The 23,166-nt window shown below is 52.4% G+C and overlaps 4 protein-coding genes across 4 annotated transcripts; 3 read left to right on the top strand and 1 right to left on the bottom strand.

Annotated features, from left to right (window-relative positions):
- Window positions 1-33: 33 nt before the first annotated feature.
- Sharpin (SHANK associated RH domain interactor) lies at window positions 34-4,182 on the bottom strand. The gene is made up of 9 exons (XM_055626512.1): window positions 3,433-4,182; window positions 3,008-3,182; window positions 1,326-1,436; window positions 1,110-1,251; window positions 917-1,025; window positions 683-836; window positions 490-605; window positions 263-391; window positions 34-183 (listed from the first exon to the last, which is right to left on the bottom strand). Exons 1-8 carry the CDS (start codon window positions 3,628-3,630, stop codon window positions 275-277), a joined length of 1,122 nt encoding a protein of 373 aa, XP_055482487.1. The 5' UTR covers window positions 3,631-4,182; the 3' UTR covers window positions 34-183; window positions 263-274.
- A 95-nt stretch (window positions 4,183-4,277) lies between these two features.
- Window positions 4,278-7,376, top strand: Maf1 (MAF1 homolog, negative regulator of RNA polymerase III). Its single transcript, XM_055626513.1, has 8 exons — window positions 4,278-4,594; window positions 5,396-5,522; window positions 5,627-5,755; window positions 5,828-5,993; window positions 6,123-6,244; window positions 6,334-6,453; window positions 6,581-6,715; window positions 6,844-7,376. Exons 2-8 carry the CDS (start codon window positions 5,440-5,442, stop codon window positions 6,863-6,865), a joined length of 777 nt encoding a protein of 258 aa, XP_055482488.1. The 5' UTR covers window positions 4,278-4,594; window positions 5,396-5,439; the 3' UTR covers window positions 6,866-7,376.
- Wdr97 (WD repeat domain 97) lies at window positions 6,906-15,824 on the top strand. The gene is made up of 25 exons (XM_055626646.1): window positions 6,906-7,074; window positions 7,475-7,648; window positions 7,843-7,979; window positions 8,121-8,749; window positions 8,879-9,000; window positions 9,135-9,834; window positions 9,927-10,069; window positions 10,152-10,388; window positions 10,465-10,555; window positions 10,738-10,870; window positions 10,966-11,087; window positions 11,298-11,355; window positions 11,496-11,648; window positions 11,729-11,914; window positions 12,001-12,123; window positions 12,200-12,283; window positions 13,103-13,231; window positions 13,316-13,528; window positions 13,607-13,771; window positions 13,899-14,096; window positions 14,182-14,303; window positions 14,379-14,703; window positions 14,744-15,327; window positions 15,409-15,470; window positions 15,561-15,824. The coding sequence occupies exons 1-25, from the start codon at window positions 6,906-6,908 to the stop codon at window positions 15,755-15,757; spliced, it is 5,256 nt and encodes a 1,751-aa protein (XP_055482621.1). The 3' UTR covers window positions 15,758-15,824.
- A 4,229-nt stretch (window positions 15,825-20,053) lies between these two features.
- On the top strand, window positions 20,054-22,192 carry Hgh1 (HGH1 homolog). Its single transcript, XM_055626550.1, has 6 exons — window positions 20,054-20,743; window positions 20,830-20,930; window positions 21,022-21,120; window positions 21,318-21,409; window positions 21,494-21,616; window positions 21,693-22,192. Exons 1-6 carry the CDS (start codon window positions 20,130-20,132, stop codon window positions 21,831-21,833), a joined length of 1,170 nt encoding a protein of 389 aa, XP_055482525.1. The 5' UTR covers window positions 20,054-20,129; the 3' UTR covers window positions 21,834-22,192.
- The last annotated feature ends 974 nt before the right edge of the window (window positions 22,193-23,166 follow it).

Raw genomic sequence — 23,166 nt, 5'->3', positions numbered from 1 at the left:
AGTACAACTCTGCACCAAGACCAGGACACAGGCTAACTCTTAAGTATATTTTATTACTGGCTTGTGGCCTTTGTTGCCTAATGCTGGCATCTCTGTCCCCAACAAGCAGAGGCTTCCTGGGAAGTTGAAGTGGTGGTGGTTCAAGGACTTGGCCTGTGACAGGAAGGCCATGTTCTCTGTAACCTGGGGGAGATGATATGTTTGTTATTCATGGGTTTTTTCTGTACACTGCTTCCCCTCATTCCCATCCAGCTTCTTGTACCTTTGGTGGCTTCTAGGTGAAGGCTGTCGTAAGGGGATCCCACGCACAGGGCCTTTGTGTGCTACACATCTCACAGCCAGGGCGGTTTGAGACATTGATGAAGGTGCAGGAAGGGCAAGACCAGCCAGACTGGGATGGTGAGAAGACTGTTGATATTCCCCATTTCCTCCAATGCCCATGGCTGCCCATATCTGGCCCGCACCCTGAGGCTCTGGTTATTTGCCTACCTGAGGGGGACTTGGGAGACTGGAACTGGCTGGCTGGAGGGTATGAGGCAACTCCAATGACTGAGGTAACAAATATCCTAACTTCCTATCCATCTTGGAGTGTTGAGGACTATGTCCTGTGACAGAGGAGAAAGAAGGCTCAGAGCAATCTCAAGACTACATCCCACTTCCCTTACCCCCATTAATTACTAACCTGAAGCTTCTCGGGTGGCTGAGAGCAAGTAGAGAAAAGCAGGGTCCCCATCTTGAGAAACCCCATAGGAAGCAAGGCTTCGTTCAGGCATACATAAGCACCGCCCAATGACCCAGCGCTGCACAGCTGGCGGGAAACCGAACTCTGAAAACACCTGAAGCCAGAACATCAGGGCCAGCCAGTATCACCCAGGATCCCTGCTACATGAGTGAGATTCCCAAGCCCCATGCTCACCTGTTCCTGAAGGGCTGCAATGGAGCAGTGTGGATGGATCTGCAGTGAGACATGGGCAGACGATGAAGAGGACAAAATGGATGTGGCATCTTCAACTGTGACTTGTAGCCTGGGTCAGAATGTGGATCAGGGGGTTGGACAGTTAACCTGGAAGGGTCAGCAGGACAGAGTAATAAGCAAGACCAGGTCTTACCTTATGGGACCTGGTGGGAACCAGGCCTCTGTAAGTTGGACATTGAGAGCCACATGATGCTGTGCCAGGACTGCTGCCACTTGGGCAGCTTCTTTCCCATCCCCATCTGCAATGGCCTGGGCCAGGCGTGCAGCCAGCTCTTCTACAGGAAGAAAAGACAGCTATCACAACCAGACACCAGATACAGCCCCCCAACACCCTCCAGTCTGTCTTTACCTTTTCTCAAGTTTCCAGAACTTTCTACCTCAGGTTGAGTTATTTGAGACACAGAAGAACATGTTGGAGAAACAGGGCATATTGCTGGAGCTGGGGCTGTGCTGCCACTACCTAAGAGGGAAGATGCGGGGTGGGCTAGTGGTCTCCACCTCAAGTTTTTAGAACCATTGCCCTCTCGGCCTCATTCCACTATACTCAGGCCATAATTCAAGCTAAGTCTTCCACTCCCGGCATTGGCCCTCCAAACAACAAAAACAACTCTCAGCTGAAGAGAGATGGATCAACATTAAGAACATTTGTTGCTCTTGTAGAACACCCTAATTTGGTTCCCCAAACCCACATGGTGGGTAGCTAACCAACATCTGTAACTCCATTACAGGGGATCCAATGACTTGGCCTCTGGGGCACCAGGTACATAGGCAGTGCAAACACACACAGAATTCATACATAAAATTAATTTAAAACATTTTTAAAAAATCCTCCTTTAAAGTCTTATCTGAATTCTGCTGTACTGGCACTGAATCTGATTCATCCTCGGTATCAGTCTTTCTAAACCTTCTGCTGCCTGGTCCCACTTGTGCTCTCCTCTGTTTAGAAGAATCAAACCAACCACTTAGATGAGGATCTGCAATTTCCTGCCCACAGCAGACTTACAGTTATCGCCCCCTCTCAGTGCACAGTTAAATGGAACACATCTATAACACCAACACTTTGGATGCACAGGTAAGAGGATCATTAACAATTTTACACTAAGACCTTGTCACAATGAACAGTATAAAGAAAGAACTGGGTATACATAACTGGAAAATGAATGACTTAAAAGTCCTTTTTTTAATGCTGAGTTCCCCCAGTCTCTCTTACACAATCACAGTGTCTATCTGTGCCCCTTTAACAGATCTTTCTCAGTTACTATATGTAGGCCTTCCTACCTCTTCCCAGGCACTGCCTACATCAGCAGTTCTCAATCTGAATCTCAACCCCTTTGGGAATCGACCCTTTCACAGGGGTCGCCTAAGTCCACTGGAAAACAGATATTTACATTACAATTCATAGCAGTAGCAAACTTACAGTTATGAAAGTAGCAATATAAATAATTTTTTGGTTGGGGCTCACTACAATATGAAGAACTGCATTAAAGGGTTGAAGCATCAGGAAGGTTGTTCCACATCCAAGGCCATCTTTTCTCTATGCTTCCTCTCCTGGTGACTTTGGCTGACCTCTCCAATTCCTAATCTTTATCTCTCCAAAGCCCCAGTCATATCCATGCTTTTCCAAATAGGCACCATGTACAAGCCTCACATTAAGTGGTCCCTCTAGTTCAGTCTTCTTCCATTAAAACAACCATGAAACCTATCTAATTCCATCTCCTGAGATCCTCTGGCCTTCTTTCTGGCCTATTCTACACCACTCCATGAGTGGAGAGTCTTTAGCACAGACCTGAGCCTGTTAATTTTCCCACTGAATACAATCCTATTGTTCTATTGAATTCAGTCCTGCAGCAACAATTGCTCTTCTTTTTCACACTAGTCTGGTATTTGGGTGTCAGATCTTGAATCTCTTATTTTCTCCACCTTCTTCCTCTTGGAAGCCATCCTAGATGCACAGCTTTCCCCATCACTATCCCCACCCACGACTAGGAGGCCTGGACGTCTTCAAATGAGCATTTACTCCACAACACTGACCATTTTGTCCCTCTGCGGTGGCATCTCGCACCAGTGCTGCCCACTGCTGTGCTTCCTGAGAGTTGAGGAAGTGCACACTGAAGGTTCCAGGACCTCCCGGTGGAGGTTGCAGCTCGTGTTGGTTAGGACCACGGACGGTGTAGCAAACAGACTCCAAGGGCCATTCTAAACTGACCTTAAGAGAGGGAAGAGTGCTGGGTCAGTGGTTCCTCATCTTTACCAACACAGAGATTTGAAAAAAAAGGAAGCAGGTAATTTTTACGGTCCTAAACTTTTCTTGCCTGATATCTTGCCAATTTCTCACAAGACTTGTAAAGCAGGTATCAGCATTATCCCCATTTTTACAGACAACCAAAGAAAAATAAACGCTACTGGCCTAGGGGTAATAAGAGAGGGTTGACTCCAGTATCCCGGCCCACACTCACCGCCCCTGGCCCGGTGCCCAACAGCCCCATCCGGAAGCGCCCAGGCCGCTCAGGGTCGGCGCTCAACTGCAGCCTTCGCAGTTGCGCCTCGGCGTCCTGCCCGGCATCCAGTGGTCTCACCGCCGCGTGCACTGCCAGAAGCACCGCAGGTGAGGCAGGGTCTGCAGCCCCTGCCGCACCGCCGGCGGGTGGCGACATTTCTAGTCCGGCGAAGTCCTGACCCTCCGAGAACGCTTCCGTGCTGCAGAGTTGTCAAGCGCTTCCGCCGGGCAGAAACTCGGCCTGTGGACCTAGGTTCCGGACGCGCCAGAGTGCGGAGAACAAGAAGGCTCACTACCTGAGCCTGATCGCCCGTGTGCTCAGGGATAGAGATGGTCCAAGGATCTCCAGGCACAGTCCAGCTATGCTAGTCACCTTTGAGCTGGGCCCGAGGACAGTGTCAGGGATCGAACACAGGTAACAAAAAGAAGGCAAGGATGGACCTTTCTCAAAGGTTCGAACGAGCGATAGCTGCTGCCCGATAGACGACAACATCAGTTCTCGGCAGGAGCTGGGCGCCAATACACACAAACACACACCAGACACACTTCGAGAGTCTGCACTACTCTGGGACAAGGGTCGGCTCCGGGGGGCGGGGCGGGAATGGCCCTAACCAATGAACACTGAGAGAAGAGGCGGGTTCGTAAGCAAGGGTGAGACAGACAAGCTACACAGCCAGTAGAAGTGGAAGAGGTGACTGAGTGGCGGAGAACTCCCCCAATGGTTTGTCGCGGTCTGGATCCTGTGGTTGGAGCGGACCATTCAGAGGAGTGGGGCCGGGCCTGTCGGACGCTTGTTGTTGTCGGGCCGGGGGAGGCGGAGGTCGCTGTTCCGTTCGCTGGCTGGTGCGATTTTGGTGGTCCGCGGCAGGTCGGTCGCGAAAGCGGGCGCTGCAGGGAAGCGAGGCTATGTCGCGGCTGCAGCCCGTATGGGCCGGCAGGGCCTGGAGTAACGGGACGTCGCCGCGAAGCTTCCCCCGGATACAGTGCGGCCCGAGTGGAGGCCGCGCCGCCGCCCTCCAGTCCTAAAGAGCCCGCGCTGCGCTCAGCCCGCGCCGCCGTCACCTCGGCACCGACTCTAAGCAACCCGGCTAGGCTGGCTTGATCTAGCCCATTCCTGGCAGGTGGGTGTCCGCCTTGTTCCCCAAGCGGTCGCGGGTTGCGGGAACCACAGTCCCCGGCAGGCCTCGCGCTGCTGCACTGCTTCATGGGACTTGTAGTTCTACCGCTGCCTGGCTTAAAGCTTCTCTCTTGGTGCACTGCCTCCTGGGGCTTGTAGTTTCCTCTACGAATCCGCTGCTGCCTCTCGGCTCGCAGAGCAGAAATGCCAAGAAACTCCTGGCCTGAGCTAGCGGAGGCAGTGAGGCTGTCCTATGTACTTTGGCTTTCGAAGAGAGAATTAGGCATACTTGCAAATATAAGTGAAGAATTCATGGGTTTTTTCATCTTGTCAGGAAGCAGTGAAGGAACCCATAGAACTGGGGAAGAGGGCCCATACAGATGGCCCTCAGGGCTCAAGCCCCAGGTGCCCGGTTCCGAATCGGATTGCAGGTTCTTACCCTGATTGAGGACCTTAGTACAGTTTGAAGGTGTCTGCAGAGTGCTCATGTGGGTAGAAAACACCGAGAGAGGGACTCTCCAGCAGACCCCTAGTGAGAATATAAGATGCCCCCCCCCCCCCCGCCAGCCCCAGGATTCTTCTACTGTGTAGGAGGACTTGGAGTTGAGCAGGAACCTGGACTTGCCATCCTCAGGTAACAGGATCATCTCCCTGCCAATGCTTAGGGGCAGGGAAGGGAGAGCTAGGAGGTACGTGAGGATTCAGGCTAGATCCAGCTGCAAACAGTACTCTGCTGGTGGGTGGGAAGGCTGAAGGCGGAGCCCTTTGGAGCTAGGTATCCACACCTGGCTTCCCACATTCTCAGGTAGCGCTACACTCTCTGGCACAAGAAGCCCCCTCCCAAAGGACATGAAGCTATTGGAGAACTCCAGCTTTGAGGCCATCAACTCTCAGTTGACAGTGGAGACTGGAGATGCCCATATTATTGGAAGGTGAGGCTGGAGGCCCTGGGGATCAGTCTCCCAGAGGTCCCTATCTTGGCCGGAGTTAAATCCTCTGGGTTAGCATGCATCATGACCCTGCCTGCATTCTTTAGGATTGAAAGCTACTCGTGTAAGATGGCAGGCGACAACAAACACATGTTCAAGCAGTTCTGCCAGGAGGGCCAGCCCCATGTGTTGGAGGCACTGTCCCCACCCCAGACTTCAGGCCTCAGTCCCAGCAGGTGAGCTGAAGTGGAGACTACCTTTTGGGGTATGTGGGATGGTAGGCAAGGCTGACATTTATCTCTGTCTAGACTAAGCAGGAGCCAAGGTGGTGAGGACGAAAGCCCTCTAAGTGACAAGTGCAGCCGTAAGACCCTCTTCTACCTGATCGCCACACTCAATGAGTCCTTCAGGCCAGACTATGACTTCAGCACAGCTAGAAGTCATGAATTCAGCCGGGAGCCAAGCCTCAGCTGGGTAAGGATGAGTAGTTGGACCCAAAACCGTTTGTTTAGTCATTACCATTGCCTTCCCCACTTTGAGTAGGTTCTTGAGTTGTGTTTATTGCCCTGGACCCTTGTCATCCCTGACTGTAACCTCCTGTAGGTGGTAAATGCAGTCAACTGCAGCCTGTTCTCAGCTGTTCGGGAAGACTTCAAGGCCCTGAAGCCGCAGCTGTGGAATGCAGTGGATGAGGAAATCTGCTTAGCTGAATGTGACATCTACAGGTGGGTTCACATCTTTGCAGGTGGACATGGCAGGTATATCTGGCAGTGGGATCCTCATACTTTTTTTTTTTTTTTTTTAATCTCCTCAGCTATAACCCAGATCTAGACTCAGACCCCTTTGGGGAAGATGGAAGCCTCTGGTCATTCAATTATTTCTTTTACAACAAGCGTCTTAAACGAATTGTCTTCTTTAGCTGTCGCTCTATCAGGTTGGTACCATGCCATCTCCCTTTTTCCAGCTCTCAGTTCTACTTCTGCCATTCCTTAACTGGGTCTACGCTCCCTGGGAAGGCAGGGATAGGTGGTCCTAAAACTGGTATTTCTATCTCCACCCAGTGGTTCCACCTACACACCCTCAGAGGCAGGCAATGCACTGGACTTGGAGCTGGGGGCAGAAGAGGTTGATGAAGAGAGTGGAGGTGGAAGCAGTGAGCGAAGGGCAGAGGAGACCAGCACCATGGAGGAAGACAGGTGTGATGGCGTCGGGTGGCCATGGCCCCATCCACTGGAGCCTGAAGTGGGTGGGACAGGTCAGGATCCCCTCTGCCTGGTCTGGGTGGTATCTCCTGAAGGCCTACTGTGTGCCAACTTCTGCCTAGGGTTCCAGTGATCTGTATGTGATGAGGAAAAGCGGAGGTCTCAGCTTCATCAACTTCGACCAATGCCTGGACCTGCCTACCTGAGGAGTTCCAGAGCCTCCCCAGACGCTGGCTATACCCTGGCACCGCCACCATCCTGGCACTGCCCAAGGCTATACCTGCCTAGCCCTTTGGTTTCAGCCTGTGGATATCCACTCACCCCTACAGGCTCCTACTGCCCATGCTATGGCTGTATTAAACAGCACAGGGCCTGACAGAAAAAATGACTGCTCCGCACCAACAGTCTGCTACAGACAGGACAGCTGGACCACAGAGTTTATTTTTGTATTTCTTCTTGGGCCTGTACACTCCAACTCTAAGGGCCAGGGACTTGAAACCCTGTAAACGGTGCCCAGTGTTGATGAGGTCTGGTCTTGCACTAGACCCTGGTGCCCACTCTCTCCCTCCCCCCCACCTCACCAGGTGGGCCACATGCACTGAGTGTCACTTTGCTGCAGCTCATTCGTTTCCAATAAAAGTTTCTGTGACTTAGACGGAACTTGGGGGTTTTATGGGGGTGGAGCCTGCGTCATGGGGCGGGGCCTGGAGCACCTGGTATCTTAGCAACAGCTACCGCCTATCCGTTACTTAGTCTCAAGAGCTGTTACACATCTCACCTCTGAGACGGTCGATGTTAGGGAAGACACAATGTTAAACACAAGCAACCCCTTTACATTTGAGGGCGACAGCATAATCGCGGACTCGGACTTCTATGATCAGGACAACTATGAAATCCCAGATCCTGGGGTGCTCTCAGAAAAACATGGTAAGGGCACCTGGCATCGTCCAGGCACCCTGCTAGGAAGCAGAGGTCTCTCCGGCTTTTCAGTCCTGGAGGTGTGACTTCCCTGGGTAGTTCCTGACCCAGCATGTCCCTCAGAGGAGGGCTCCTTGTTGCTTATCACCTCCAGGACTGGGGCACAGAGCCAAGGTGACACTGCATCCTCCACTGGCTTACAGAGTTGGGTCTGTTGGAGGAACCACAGGCCCCGCAGCTCTTTACCAATTCCGAGAGGTGGCAGAACATAAACCTGCGTACCCGTGCCCGACTACTGTGGCTACACCTACGCACATACCTCCATTACATTGTGGAAAAGGTGTGGTTCTCTTTGAGCTTTCTAGTTGGGCTCTTCCCTAGAGATCCTGGCACTGACAGCTCCAGTCCTTTTGAGCTTCCCTAGGCAGAAGAGCTCATGCCTCTGTTGCTGACAAGTGCATCTGTCTATTCTGGCCTGCAGGAGAAGAAAGCAGAGCTGCGGGTCGCTCGCATGGTACATGGGCTGGAGCCACTGCGTCGCCTGAAGGTGGCAGCTGGGCTGTGCTCGGTAGCACAAGACCCAGCGCGTGACCGCTTTGTGGTACTAGATGCTGCAGGTTGCCTACATCAGCACACCAAGGATGGCTGGGTGCTGGCAAAGCTGAAGGCTCCTGCCGTGCTTCATGGGCTAGTGACTGTGCCTGGCCCTCTGGGAAAAGTGGGCCGCTTTGTAGGCTGGGGTCCAGCTGGACTGACAATATTAGGGGAAGACTTCAACCTGCTCTGGCTGAGCCAGCCACCAGTGAGCAAGACACTGGGCCAGGAGCCTTTTCACTGTTTACCAGTGCCCAGTCTAGGACTTTTGCTTGTGGCCCAGGTGGGTGGCAGCCTGGAGCTCTGGAAGTTCCGTTCAGGTGGTCGCCGCCTGGTGTCCTGTGGTTCACCTTTGCACCCACCACCAGGCTTGTCTGGCTCATTCAGTTGTCTGGCCCTAGGGTCAGAAACTGACCCCTGCAACCAGTATTGCTTTGCCGCCTATGGCTCGGCGGTGCTCACTTTTGATCTGGACTCTTGGACTCTCATAAATGTGTGCCATGATCTACACAAAACGTGAGGATAGTCAGGGGACAGCTGGTGGGGAGGCAGATCCCCTAAGGGGAGCCAAGCACTGCAAGGGCTATAGGACCCACAGACAGAGCTCTGCTGAGTCCGCTGGGCCTCCCATTCCCTCACCTCTAGCGTCATCTCAGACATGGAGTACTGTGAGGAGGTGGAGGCCCTGATGACGGCTTCCCGGGACAGTACCTTGAAGGTGTGGGAGGCCGACTGGCAGATCCGGATGGTGTTCGTGGGCCACACAGGTGTGCCACAGTCTGGCAGCTCCTGCAGCCTTTCTTGCTCTCGTCCTAAGCTTGCCCCTCTCTAACACTGGCTACACCCCAGGAACTCCCCCTTAAACTATGATGTGCCAAAACGACCTGCCTCTTTCCTGCAGGCCCAGTGACCGCTATGGTAGTGCTCCCAAACAGCGCGCTGGCAGTGTCTGCCTCACAGGACGGGACACTACGCACATGGGACCTGCGGGCCGCAGCTCAGGTGGGAGAGGTAACACTGGATTTGGGGAACCAAGATGCTCTCTCTGAGAAAGTGAGCAAGTTGCTGGCTCCTGCACGTCCTGGCTGGCCAGTGCTCTGTCTCTGTTCAAAAAGTGTGGATCTGTGGCATATGCGTGACCTCTATTCACCGTTAGCACAGCTGTCCGCACCAGTGCTCCACGTTCAGATAGCGCCAGTGCTGCCGACACCAATCGAGCCGGCTCTGCCCTCTCGCCTTGTGTGCGCCTGTGCAGATGGGTCGGTCTACCTGGTGTCAGCAACTACGGGACGAACCGTAAGTTCACTGCTGCTGGAGCCGGAGGACGCTGCCATTGGGGTGGTTTATTGTTTGACTCGAGAAGCTCTGTGGGTGTTGACGCGCTCGGGGGAGCTGGTGCGCGCCAATGCAGCACGCTGCCCTATGGTCGTGCTTCACCGCCTGCCCCCGCCTCCACCCCCAGCCCCGCAGCCCTGCTGCCTGCACCTCTACAGCCATCTCACAGACCCTCATAGTGCGTTTGCTTGCTGGGAGCTCGTACGCCAGTTTCGCGGCGACATGCGCCGCAGTGCCATTGCCTGGGCCTGGAAAAACAAGAACAGGTGGGCACTACAGCCATCGGAGGCCAGTTAAGGCCAAATGCGGCCGAGTTGGTGACAGCGCCTTGGCTAACGGTCTCCCACACTTCTCACAGGTTCCTACCGATAATCGGGCACTCAGACGGCTCACTGTCTGTGAAGGACTGGCGCTCATCCGAGACGGTCTTTCACACAGAAGCGCACAGCCTAGGACCAGTGACTGCTATCGGGTCCACCTGGAACACCGTTGTGACCTCAGGTCAGTACCTCTCTCTGTCAAAGACAGCCGGGGAATCCCTGCACCTTCCTGAAGTTCCAGCCCTGGCTCCTGCTACCCAAAGGTGGAGATCTGACAGTAAAGATGTGGCGTGTGTTCCCATACGCCGAGGAAAGCCTAAGCCTGGTCCGCACCTTCTCTTGTTGCCACCCCGTGGTAATGCTCTGTGTCCTGGGGAAGCGCATCACTGTAGGCTTTGAGCATCCAGAAACTGCCACCTATGGCCTGGTGCAATTTGGCCTGGGTGACAGAGTACGCTGTGACCACCGACCACAGGATGACCCTATGGACCACATTACGGGTGAGTGGAATGGAGCAAAGGCGAAACTGGTATTCCTTATTCTCAACTGCTTCCTAACCTCAGCTCTGCCCCTTAGGCCTATGCTGCTGCCCCACCCTCAAGATTTATGCCTGCTCCAGCCTAGATTGCACCATCCGAATATGGACCTGGAATAACCGCCTGCTGCGGTGGGCTGGGGCCCTGTCGTGTGGGGGCAGCTAACTAGCCGCTAGAGGGCAGCCATGGGGCTCCTCTAATCTTGGCTTCCCTTGAAAGACCAGGGACTGGACAGAGGGGGATAGGGTGACGCCCCATCACTGCCTCGGGTTTCCACTCTGAAATAGCATCTAACCTCTAGGCACTGTTTCAGGCTCCTGCAGCTGGACGGTCCCCCTCAGACCCTGACCTTCTCCAGCAACAGGGGAGACCTGGTACTCACACTAGGTTCCCGCCTTTGCCTGGTGCGCCATACACTCTACCTACCCACATCCTATCTGCTTAAGGTATACAGTGAAGTCAAGGTAGGCAAGGTGGGACTGGCTGCCGTACAAGGATAGCACCGGGGTAAAAAAAAAAAAAGCTCTACCCCCTTCTACAGCAATTGTGCGAGAAGACCCCCGAGATAATGAACGACCCTCCGCTGTCACTGAGCAACCAGACGCCGCTGACGTCCACCCAGCTGCAGAGGCTTGCCAGCCTGCACGGAGCAGCCAGTCTCAGGTCTCCTGGCAGGACCACTCAGCTGCTTGGAGGGATCCACCCAGCCCTGGGGCAGGGTTTGCGTAGCCGTAGACCCCCGTATGAGTTCTCAACCCCCCCCCCCCAAGTCCCTCCAGGACTGCCATATCTCAACCCCAGAATTTTTTCTCCAGCTTCCGACCCCTCCCACCAGTGATGCTGAGTCTCACCTATGCCTGTTCCTCTCTACAGTGTAGACGTGCCCTTCAGCCATGAGCAGACAGCAACACATCAGCCAGTGTCGAAGGAGGTAGTGTAGGTCCTGACCCTTTGCCTGCCCAATGCCCATGTTTGTCCCATGCCCAGTCTCAGGCCACCGCCTCTGGCCTGCTTGGGAAGAACACGGCAAGTCTTCGAGGAAGCATAGGTTGCCACTGATCTCCACCTTAGGACTTGGAGACTATCATAGCCCGGGATCAAGATCTTCAAGAACTAAGGGAAGGGTTGGTGGTCCCAGCAACTCTGCCCCCCCTACTCTCCTGGAAGCAGCAACAGGAAGCCTTTGACAGTTACTTACAGCGGATCTATGGGTCTGACATGCTGGTAGGTATGAAATCAGTCCCAAGCCATACCATGACTTTCACCCTGTCTGACACATGCTTCCTGTTTTTTTCCTGTTCCAGGACATAAAAAGTGAATGGCTGTCCCTCCAGTGGAACCCAGACTACGAGGACATTCCCACCAGTGATGCTCCGGCGTGGTACCAACCCCCAGCCCCAGGAGCCCCAGGCAAGCGCTTCGCCCGCCCTCCCCAAGTCTCCTTGCCTATTCCACCTACCTACCGAAAGGTGCATAGCAGGGCATCCCAGGTGAGGCCTTCTTTCCTTCCCAAATCCATCCATGCCTGACAGTGTGGTCCAGGCCAAAGCCCCACAGAACTTCTTGTATACCCTAGCTTCTAGCACATTCCTCCCTGTGCTATGAGCTGGGCCTCAGTTTAGATCTGCGGGCACAGTGGGATCAGTATGAAGGACAGATGGTGGACCTGGACTTAACGGCCTATTACCAGCGGCCTAGGGTAAGGGCTCTTATTCAAGGGCAGTCTCAGGGACATTGGTGGTTGTGCTCTATTCTTACTTCCTATCTCTCCCCAGGTTCCATTGTTGCTGCAAAGAAGGCCCAGGGAACTTCTCTCAAAACTCGGGGGCTTCTTTCCTGCCACCATACAGCCCTTCATGGTGAGACACCCCCACCCCCGCCTCTCCACCCTCCCAGAGGTGGCTTCTTCTAGAGGTCACTCTTTTGCATATCCCATCTCCCTTTACTGTAAGCCTCTGTGTTCCAGTTTGAGCTAAGGGCCATATCTACCTGAAACCTGTAGGATCAAGGCTTAAGAACTCTGTACCTCTCCAGCCTAGCCAGTTGCTGGTGTGGCTGTGGACATGGACTCCTTGCTGCTTTCTAGGACTAGGCCTGAGCCAGAGGTCTATCACCAGTGTTTGTCTGCATACCGTTTTCTCCAGCATGAATGCTATGTTCTCTGGAGGAATCCTTATGCTTCAGGGAAGGAAGTCCAGTGGGGCCAGGCCCTTAAGATCCACCATCTTTTCATACTTGGTCATACCGAGCACCCAGGCAGGCCCTCACCCCTTACTTAGCACACACCAGGGTCCTGTTTGGGTGTATTATTAGCCCTTCCAGCTTGAGGAGACCTGTTCTACTCAACACATTGACCTCTGTCCAAGTTCCTTCCTTGGCCCCTCATCCCTGTTTTAGGTTTCAGGTTAAGTTCCATGGAGAGCATATCAGCAGTCAGTGCTCACCAGGAAGCAGCTATTTCAGGATTCTTTTCTTCAGTTACAGTTCTCCCCCTCAACCCCTCAGATCACCCTTCTACCTGGTTTCTCAAGCTAAACTGCCCGTTTGCATGTTGAGAACAGAGGCTACCAGTCCAGTTTGGTTATTTCAAGGCTCATGGTTATGGAGGTTGCTCCATGATCCTGTCCCAGTTAGGCGACTTCAGGCTCTCATCCCAATCTGTTGCCCTCTACATCTAGCAACACTCTCGGGTCATCAGATTTCCTGGCTGTGTGCCCAACTCTGTGATACTGCGGCAGTTATGGTTGCATGAAGACGTCAAACGTCTCGGATCTCTACAAGAGCTGGCCACCCTGAGTAAAATGAAGGTAAAGAAGTGGGAGCCTGGTGTTCTCAGGAAGGGCTCCGCCATCTCCACAGCTCGCCACATATCCCCTCTCGTCCCTCTGCAGCTACCTGGAAGCCGGGATGGCTGGTGGCACAGGCCCGTAAAGTGTCCTCTGAGGTGGAGAAACAAACAGTTCCGCCACTGGCTTCACTATAGACGCAGGAAAGGAAGAGAGTACCGTGAGGAGGAAGAGGACTTTGAGTATGAGGACTTTGAGGAATTGGAGCTGGAATGGACCTCCATCATTTCTGAGCAGCCAGAACCCTGGGACGCAAAAGTAGACACTTGAGACCCTTGTGGGAAGGGTGAGGTTGGTGCTGAGAGATGGGTCTGCAGCTTCAGTCATTTCCCCTAGAGTGAAACCACCTTGGACTGGAAACCTAGTCACGATGCCTCCAGAACCAAGATCATCCCTGGGTACTCACTCTGGGAAGATCCCTATGGGCATTTGCCCAAGTTCCTGCATTATTTTGTTGTTCAGAATTGGTTCAAAAAGCTGTTCCCTATCTTTTCCCTGAAGGTTAGAAAGTGGGAAACTGGGAAGCCCAGCTGTGGGTTTGGGATGGGGGAGTTGGGAGAAGGTAGGGGTTAGTTTGCATGCTGAGTAGAGTTGGGGATGGGCAGGGCTTCAGCAAATCTTCCCACAGGCCTATCCAGAGATGGGCACCATAGAGGGCCTGGTCTCTGCGTTTTTGGAATTCCTGATAAAAGCTAACTGGGCAGACCGAGTGAATATTCTAAATGCCCTGCTAAGGCTGTTGCCTAATGTCAGTGCTGAACTTCGCATGCGGATACAGGGCAAACTCTTATACTTGCTCAACCAAGATTTTCCCCCCAGCCTCCTGGTGAGTTCCCCCAGAGCACCCCGTATCCTCACCTACTTCCAGAATTAACCACAGTCCTAACTCTCCACCCTACTCCCGAGCCTAGGACATGACTCAGAAGGAGTTTGTGATGCTGGCGTTTCAGTTGCTCCTGGCCTGCAGCTTGGAGGTCTTTGATGTCCTGCTGGAAATCATGTCCTACTTCCTTTGTTCTCCAGCCAGCTGTCAGTGAGTTGAATTCCTCCTGGGCTTTCCCTACCAGCTTGGGGGGATATTGGGCTAAACCTCATCTACCCATCCCAGGCCAGAGCTCAAGAGTCTGCTGATTAGTCTGGGCCTCCGTGACCCACATGACATTCTGTTCAAGGAGATGCTGACCTGGTCTGAGGGTGGCGCCCTTAAATCCAAGTCCATGATTCGCGCACTGTGTCAAGAGAAACTTGAAGAAATTGTTCTGGTGGGCCAAGGGCTGGGTGGCTCACCTACTGGGAACCTGTTGCCTTCTTCAGAGGTTCCCCCAAAAGACCATGGGTGGTGCCTACAGGAGTGCCCCTGGGTTTTCCCAGAACATTACTTGAGAGCTCCCTACACAGCAGAAAGATATACCTGGGTCAGGGTCAGGGTCAGGGTCTAGATGAGGTACCCTCTCTCTAGGGCTGGGACCCTAGCAGAAGGAAGTTTCAGAGGTTCAGGTACAAGGGTCCATGGATCACTCTCCTATAGATGAATACCTTGGAGCAGTCTGCAACCAGTATTTCTGTGGAGCCCCTCCCCCCCAGGAGATCTCTTCACAAGCCTCCCTCACTTCTGGGGCACCCCTGCCTGCCCTGAACATCTCTTTGACACCCTCACAGACATCAGAATCAGCAGTTCGTGTTCAAGAGCTGCTGGCTTCACCTAGGGAATCCATCATAGAACTCCAGACACAAGTGCACCGCTGGCCAAGCAGAAGAGCACTCTCTGATACACTGCAGGCCTTCTCTTCTGGGTCTCAGGGCCCCTCTTCTGTACCTCAGAGCTACTTGGAGCTGTCCCTTCCTTCTATAGTGAGAAGAGGGCCTCTGCCACTGGAGGAGACAGAATGGTCACGCTGTCAGATGATGGACCTGTTTCATATTGATGTGCTTAATTTCTACTGTGAGAAGCAGCACGCACAGCAGAAGAGCTTGCTGGAGGAGGAAGAGGAGCAGCAGCAGTTACCCCTAGATGAGCTAAGACCCAACATTGTGGTGCGGCCGCCTCGGTATCGCTGGTGCGCATAACAGTGTGCATGCTGAGCTGACCCTGCACGGGTTGCAGAAAAAGGTCTGACCTAATCCTCTCCCTTCTTCAGGCTCTATCCCATCCTCCGTCTGCAGGAGGCCAGGAGATTCGTGAGTTATCTCACCCATGAGGGTGAGTGAACCCTAACGCCCGTCCACCCCACCACAACCTCCCCTGACACAACCTCAGCTTTGTTTCATTTGCCTGGCTCCCTGCATCCAGGTCACAGGCTGTCCCACCAGGGCTTGGCTGATGGTATTTCCATCCGGATGCTGAAGCTGCCACTGCCACGAGTGGAGCTGCAGCCCTTTCCCCCAGGCTGGCCTTCACCCCCACGAGCTCTGCCCCCGTTGCTCCTTCAGCCTTCCCTACAACGGTATTTTTTTGTCCGAAAGACAACCCCTGGCAAGCACAACTGACCTGGGGGACAAAGAGCCAAGGTTCCATGGCCAAGTCCCAGTCCTACCACCTTGGCAAATCACAATAGCACGCCTTGCCTAAATTAAAAAATATATATAAACACAAATATATATATATATTTTTTTTTTCTTATAGCATATATACATGTTCACTTGTATTCAAGTACACGTGTTTGCGTGCTTGTGGAGGCCAAAATTGATGTTACGTTCCTTGTTCTACATCTTATTTTAATTATTTTTTGGTTTTATAAACTGTCTCTCTACATGTAGCTTCTGGCCATGCTGGAACTCACTGTCTAGACCAGGCTGGCCTCATAGAAACCCACCTGCACCTGCCTCCTGAGAGCTGGGACTAAAGGTGTGCGCCTCCATACCTGGTCCTATTTTTAGTTTTTCATTGTATTAGTGTTTTCCTTTATGTATGTACCGAGTGGGTGTCAGCAGTAGGCTATCTGTAGCAGGTACACTAATGATTGAATCAGATGACATTTGAGGAGAGAGAGCCAGGTAGGGCTGATGCCCATTTTGATACCCTCTTCCCTTCTTTTCTCCAGGCCCATGGGTGAGAGCTATTTCTCCTTTGGTTTTGTTGTGGTTGTCTTGTTTATTTTCCTTTGCAGGGTGCTATTTTATGGTTCACATGCTGTCCTGGTTAGTTTTTTGTTTCTTTTGTCAACTTGACACAAGCTAGAGTCATTTGAGAAGAGGGAACCTCAACTGAAAAAAATAAAAATGCTCCCACCAGATTGACCTGTGGACAAACCTATGGGGCATTGTTCTTGACTAATGATAGATGTGAAAGGGCCAGCCTACTGTAGGGGCTGCCATCCCTGGGTAGATGGTCTTGGATTGCATAAGGTAGTTCCTCCCCAAGTTGGTTTTGGTTATAGTGTCTTATCACAGTAAGAGACCTTAAGACATCCGAAGGACAGTTAAATTCTGTCCTTCAAAAGGGTGGTCACTAACTACATTTCTGCCTTGATCCTGATGGGTACCTTGGTGGACTGGGAAGTTATTGTTCTCTTGTAGGTTAGAACTGTTATGTGGTCACCCAGTTCAGCTCACTTTATTCATGCAAATAATATCACTTATATCATGAATTACCTGAGCAAACAGCCATAGCATGGGCGAAATTTCTCAGTTTCCTATTGCTGAGATCAAAATACCCCAACAAGCCAGGCAGTGGCAGCACAAGCCTTTAGTCCCAGCACTTGGGAAGCAGAGGCAGAGGAAGGTAGAGCTCTTGAGTTTGAGGCCAGCCTGGTCTATAGAGTGAGTGGCTATATAGAGTGAGTTCTCTATATAGCCAGCGCTATATAGAGAAAATAGCTTGAAAAACAACAACATACCCAAAACAAAAGCTGGGTGTGTGGTAACACATATTCTTAATCTCAGTACTTTTAGAGGTAGAATCAGATAGATCTCTGAGTCTGAGGCCAGCCTGGTCTACAAATTGAGTTCTAGGATAGCTGGGGCTAAATGAAATAACCAAAAGCAACTAAAGAATTTATTTGGCTCACAATTCTAGGCTGCAATCCATCATTGTGGGGCAGGCAAGGCAGCAGAAGTCTGGGACAGCTGGTCAGTCAGGAGCAGGCAGCAATGATTCATGCAAGCCAGTGTAAATTTGCTTTCTCTACTCTTATAAAATCCAGGATCCTCTTCCTGGAAATGGTGCTACCCACAGTGGGCAAGTTCTTTCCAGTAATTAAGATAACCACCCTCACCCCCAGACATGTCCATAGGCCAACTTAATCTAGACAGTCCCTTGCTGAGATTCCCTTCCTAGGTGACTCTATCTTGTGTCAAGTGAACAATCAGAGCTAACCATTATAAAAAAGAAGAAAAAATCTGAGACCATCTCATTCTATAGCCCAGGCTGGTCTCAAACTTACCATGATCTTCCTGCCTCGGCCTCTTGAGTTGTGAGATTAGACATGAAATCCTGTGCCTAAGCTGATTTATTTATCCATCTTTTGTTTATTTGTTTGTTTGAGATAGGGCTTCTCTGTGTAACAGCCCTGGCTGTTCTCACCTGGCCTATCCATGTTTTTATTAGCATCTAATAATTACACATATTCCTGGGGATCTAAATTCCTCCTTATGCTTTCAGGGCAAGCACTTTAGCCACTGGGCCCCTGTTAGATAAAAACTTCTAGAAAACACTCTTTCTTTGGAGGATAAGGCTATTTGATTCCCTGATTGACGTCATTAGACTCCCTCCCTGGTGCCTTAATATCCTTGAGCAAAGGACTGCATGTAAGGCAGTTGTGAAACCTTCCACAGATGCACAGGGCTAAAATCCAACTTTATTACAAGAGGTGTGGCCTCAGCAATGACAATGTTAGGTAGGGCTTTCCCAGCATCCACTTGTACCAGTTCAGAGGAGCACTTCCCCTTATAGTCTAGCAAAGAAGACTGTGACTGGTATAAAACCAACAGTGCTTGGTTCCTCCCATCCTTCACCTGTATAATGACCTATCCTGATTGGTGCAAACACTCCACTCCTAGCCATAGACAGGCTATTTGGCTCACTTTGTAAAAGGGCTGGGAAATATCTTTTTACCTTTTGTTTGCTTTTGAGAGGCTCATGTGTACAGCAGATTGGTCTCAAACACATAGACAAGGGTGACTTTGGATCTCTGGAGCCCTATCGGCTTCCTAAATGCTAGGATTATATCTAGTAGGAGAGTGTTTGTTTGTTTGTTTTTTTACCATTCCACTGTAATATTCCAGCATTAGGGCAAATAAAAGTCTTTGCCAGTGGTCTTTTCTTACCTTTTTTTCTTTTCAGACAGCTCAGGTTGTCTAAATGTAGACCAGGCTGGACTTGAACTCACAGAACTCCACCTGTGTCTGTCTCCTAACTGTTGGGATTAAAGGTGTGTGCCACCATGTCCATCTTTTCTCACCTGTTTTTCTAGATTGGGATGGGCTGATATGGCAAAGAAAGAAATGATAGCAGTGGCGACAGGAGACATAGCAACAGAGCTGCCAAAGTGGCAGAGATGGGGAGGAGGGTAGCAGTAGTAGAAACAGTGGTTTTAAGAGGCAAGGGTTAGTCGGGCATGTTCTCAGCACACGAGCAGGCAGATCTCTGTGAGTTTGAGGCCAGCCTGGTCTACAAAGCGAGTCCAGGACAGTGAAGGCAACTCAGAGAAACCCTGTCTCAAAACAAAAAAACCAAAACAAAAGGTCTTAGACTTTTCTCAAAAACTCTATCACTAGCCACTGCTAGAAGCTGGGAAATCTGGACACTTAGGCCTACACAAGAGCTAAACACTTGTCACTGTAGCCCTAAGGGTCCCAGTCAGTGTCTAAGGCTGCATAGGATTTGCAACCGTTGCATCTCCTGGCTATCTCCTCTGCTGTCAGAAGCAGAGGACAGCGAAGCTGCCAAGAACCAGCCCGGAACAACTCCTCACTGCCTCAAGATTTCTATTTTTGGAAACCAAGGATCCCAGGCAGCTAATTGGTAACAGAGACAACAAGAAGCCACGAATGGAATACTTTCCTGGTAGACTCCAGTTCTGAAACTATCTTCTGCTAGGATTATGTAGCTGAGAAGACTTGCATCCCCTCACATGGGCTAACAAATGTGCCCATGGGGAGGTAAAGATAATGTGGAACCACAGAGAAGCAGAACAGCAGAGAGCTGTGGAGGGGATAAACCAAACAGGGTTCTGGAGAGCTGTGCAGCAATATCTCTCTCCAGGCCCCCCAAAACCTTCAAACTATTGATTCAGCAACCAATTTCCTGGGGAGAAGGGGAAAGAGGGAAAAGGGGAGACTCTTGGGATGTGAAGGAAATAAAGTGAAATTCAAAAAAATCATTTCCATTTTTCCAAGTCTGTCTGACCCAGGCTTCTGTCATTGACCAAGTCCTGAAAAATGTCCCAAAATTAGCCCCTCTGCAAAGTCAGAGGCTGGTCCAAAGCTGCCTTCTCACCGCGGAGTCACTGCGCCATCCGGTTCCCGGAGGTGTTTGCCCAGGGCTAATCAGCAGCAGCAGCCCTCTGGACAGCAGGAGCCCTGGCTTCCAAGCTGCGCTTCCAATTCTATGTGGTTCTGTGTGGCCGAGTAGTTCTAATGCCGCGCAGCGGATGTGAATCGGTTTGGCCTGGCAAGCAAATCCACAAGCAGCAGCCACAAAAGCCCCTGCGAGGTCTTAGATTGGGGCAGCGGCAGCAGCGGCGGCGACAGCAGCACACTTACCACCTACCGGTGCCTCGGCACCTAGGAGAAAGCCCAATATCACGACCCACAATGCCTCGCGCTCAGGCCGGCTCCGCCCTCTTTAGCTGGGTTCTCGGCCTCGGACTAGTCGCGATGACTTCCGCTTTTCGGTGGCCCTAGTAGGGCGAGCGGCGGTATGCGGGGCCCGGGAGTAGGTTTGGGACTCTCGGGTGAACGAGAGTTGTCAGGGCAGGAGGCTGACACGGACACGGATGCGGCGGAGCTGCTGCCCTTCCTGGTGCCCGGAGCGCGGGCAGACCTGCAGGCGGCCGCGGCTCAGCACGTGCTGGCGTTGACTGGTTCAGGCTCGGGCCGCACCCTGTTGGCAGGACAGACAGAATTGCTGCGGGCTCTGGTTGAGCTTGCGGTGGCCCCGGCCCCAGCTCCTTCCCGCGATGCCTCCCGCGCGCTCGTGAACCTGGCTGCTGACCCCGGCCTGCACCGGCAGCTGCTGGCGGCGGACCCGGAGCTGCCTGGCCGCCTGCTGCGCTGCGTGTTGGACCCTCAATGGCCCTGGGCTGAAGAGGCAGCTGCAGTGTTGGCCAACCTGAGTCGCGAGCCGGCGCCGTGTGCTGCCTTGGTGGAGAAGCTGATGGCCGCTGAGCCGGAGCGGCTGGGTTTAGAGCGTCTTGTCAACGCGCTTTGCATGCCCAGCTACAACCCCGCCGCACCCCTGCATTACCTGGGGCCGCTGCTCTCCAACCTTAGCCAACAGGCGGAGGTGCGTGCTTTTCTCCTGGACCCGGACAGGTGAAGCCCAAGGCGCCTGCGTGGGCGGGAAGGAGGCGGGGGATTGGAAGTGAACAGGGACAGCAGTTAGCGTCGTCTTCCAACAGGTGCGTGGTCCAACGGCTGCTGCCTCTTACCCAGTACACAGACTCCTCGGTGCGCAGGGGCGGGGCGGTGGGAACACTTCGGAATTGCTGTTTCGAGCATCGTGAGTGACAACTAGGGGTTTGGTGAGAGGAATGGACCCTAGGGACCCAACAGAACAGTTTTCTAATCCCCTTCTTTTTTCCCACCTCCAGGACACCACAAGTGGTTGCTTGGGCCCCAAGTCGACATTCTCCCCTTCTTACTACTGCCCTTGGCTGGGCCTGAAGAGTTTTCCGAGGAAGAAATGGACAGTGAGTGACTTCAGTGGTTGCCTCAGGGCTGTCTAGGCTGGAAGGAAGGATGTAAAGGGAGAGAGAATTGTGCAGGTCTGGAGTCCCTTCAGAAGCCTTTAAAGAGGGCCTTATTACACACGTATGAGGCTCACCCAGGCAGAGCAGGGCTGGGCTGTCCAGCACAGGGACCCTGAAGCTCCCTCCCTCCCTCCTAGGGCTACCTGTTGACCTGCAGTACTTGTCACCAGACAAGCAACGGGAACCAGATGCTGACATCCGCAAAATGCTCATTGAAGCCATCATGCTGGTGAGCAGGGGTCTGTGGTATTAAATGCCTCTCTATAATACATACGATACAATGGCATCTGAGTAACCTTTCCCATCTCCCTAGCTGACAGCCACTGCTCCTGGTAGGAAGCAGGTACGAGACCAGGGTGCTTACTTGATCCTTCGAGAGCTGTATAGCTGGGAGCCAGAGCCTGATGTGCGAATAGCTTGTGAGAAGCTTATCCAGGTGAGTGCAGGGTCAGAGAGGCTAGGGAAATGCCAGTAGCTAAACGGAGCTGCTCACCTGTCTCCTCTGCTTGCAGGTGCTTATTGGTGATGAGCCAGAGGTTGGCATGGAAAACCTGCTGGAGGTGCAGGTACCCGAAGACGTGGAGCGGCAGCTGCAACAGTTTGACCAGCAAGAACAGCAAGAGCTGAGGGGCCCAGGTGCCTCACAGACCTAAAGCCCCTTTGGCCTGAATGCCAGCTCCAGATCAACCTTTGCCAGTGTTCCCCCTGGGCTCTAGGCTAAATGCCCAGTAAACGTTGAGAAGCTCAAGGGCACTGCCCAATTCTGTGCCCTGGTGTGACCAGCAAGAATGCACGTTGTTCAGAGCTGCACTGTTGAGCCTGAGCTTGCCAGATCCTGTGACCATTGCCGATGGTCACTGGAGCTATGAGGAGCCTCTTCCCAGACAGTGGTGGGGCTGGACTGAAAACACCGAAAGCCCTGGGAAGCCATCTAGAGTTTTTCGCTCCTGAAGGCACTGAAGGGTCTGGACATGGGTAGGCTTAGAGGTATAAACAGTGCTATGAGCCCCAACCTTGGTAGTCCTTTTGTCTTTTTTTTTTTTTTCCAGAGCTGAGGACTGAACCCAGGGCCTCGAGCTTGCTAGGCAAGCGCTCTACCAATGAGCTAAATCCCCAACCCCCTTGGTAGTCCTTTTGTTTTCCTTGCCCAAGACCTTGAAAGGCAGATCATAGTTGGATCCTACAGTCTTCCTAGAATGCTCTGCCCTTCTAGGGCTGTCTTTGGCTCACTTGCTGGGTACCATTTCCCCTTTGCTATATCTGTTTCTCAGCTTCACCTGTGACACCAGGCCTTGCCTCTAGTTTTTGTTTAGCATCTTTAGTCCCCAGGATGGGTCTTAGCCATTTAGCTAGAAACTGCTTCTCAGTCAGCTTCCTTGAGCCTCAGCTGCCTTTCAAGACACCCAGCCCCTCCTACCAGACACACCTTGCCTACCTCTGCAGAGATTCTCCTGGCTCTTCCTGCAGCATTTACTCCTGTACTGTCCTACCCCCAACATTTGGAGCCTACTGTGTGTGTGCACCCCTTCCTCCCGATTCTGTAGATACCATGGCAAGTCTTGCCCCGCTGTGTTCCCTTTTCTGAGCCACACGTCTTCAGCCGTGTGAAGCTTTTGTATGCTGTTCTCTCCTCAGCAATGGTCCTTCCAGGTCCCTAAGCATCCATAGTCTTCATGGGAGCTTACACTATGCCACGCCATACCTCTGAAGCTGGAAGACTGCTTTGTTCTGTGTTGTCCACCATGGCTAATTGTTTCATTGGGTGTCATGAGTCTTCTTGCCCCCCCCCACTCCCCATGATGCACTCCAGCCCTCTTGTTAAAGCTTTGACACGCTTGCCACAAGTGCTGTGTAGACTGGCGTTTTCCCTCTGACCCAAGTCCCCAAAGGAGGTACCCGAAGGCCACCAGCCCTCTCTGTGTAGATAACTGCATCTTCAGCTCCACAGAATAAATATTTTTATCTGCCCGCACCTACCCACCCTCA

The sequence above is a fragment of the Psammomys obesus genome, unplaced genomic scaffold (genome assembly GCF_907164565.1).
Source record: "Psammomys obesus unplaced genomic scaffold, mPsaObe1.curated_primary_1811, whole genome shotgun sequence".
Lineage (NCBI taxonomy): Eukaryota > Metazoa > Chordata > Mammalia > Rodentia > Muridae > Psammomys > Psammomys obesus.
Note: the sequence above shows the minus strand (reverse complement) of the source record. Positions and strands in the feature narration are given on the sequence as shown.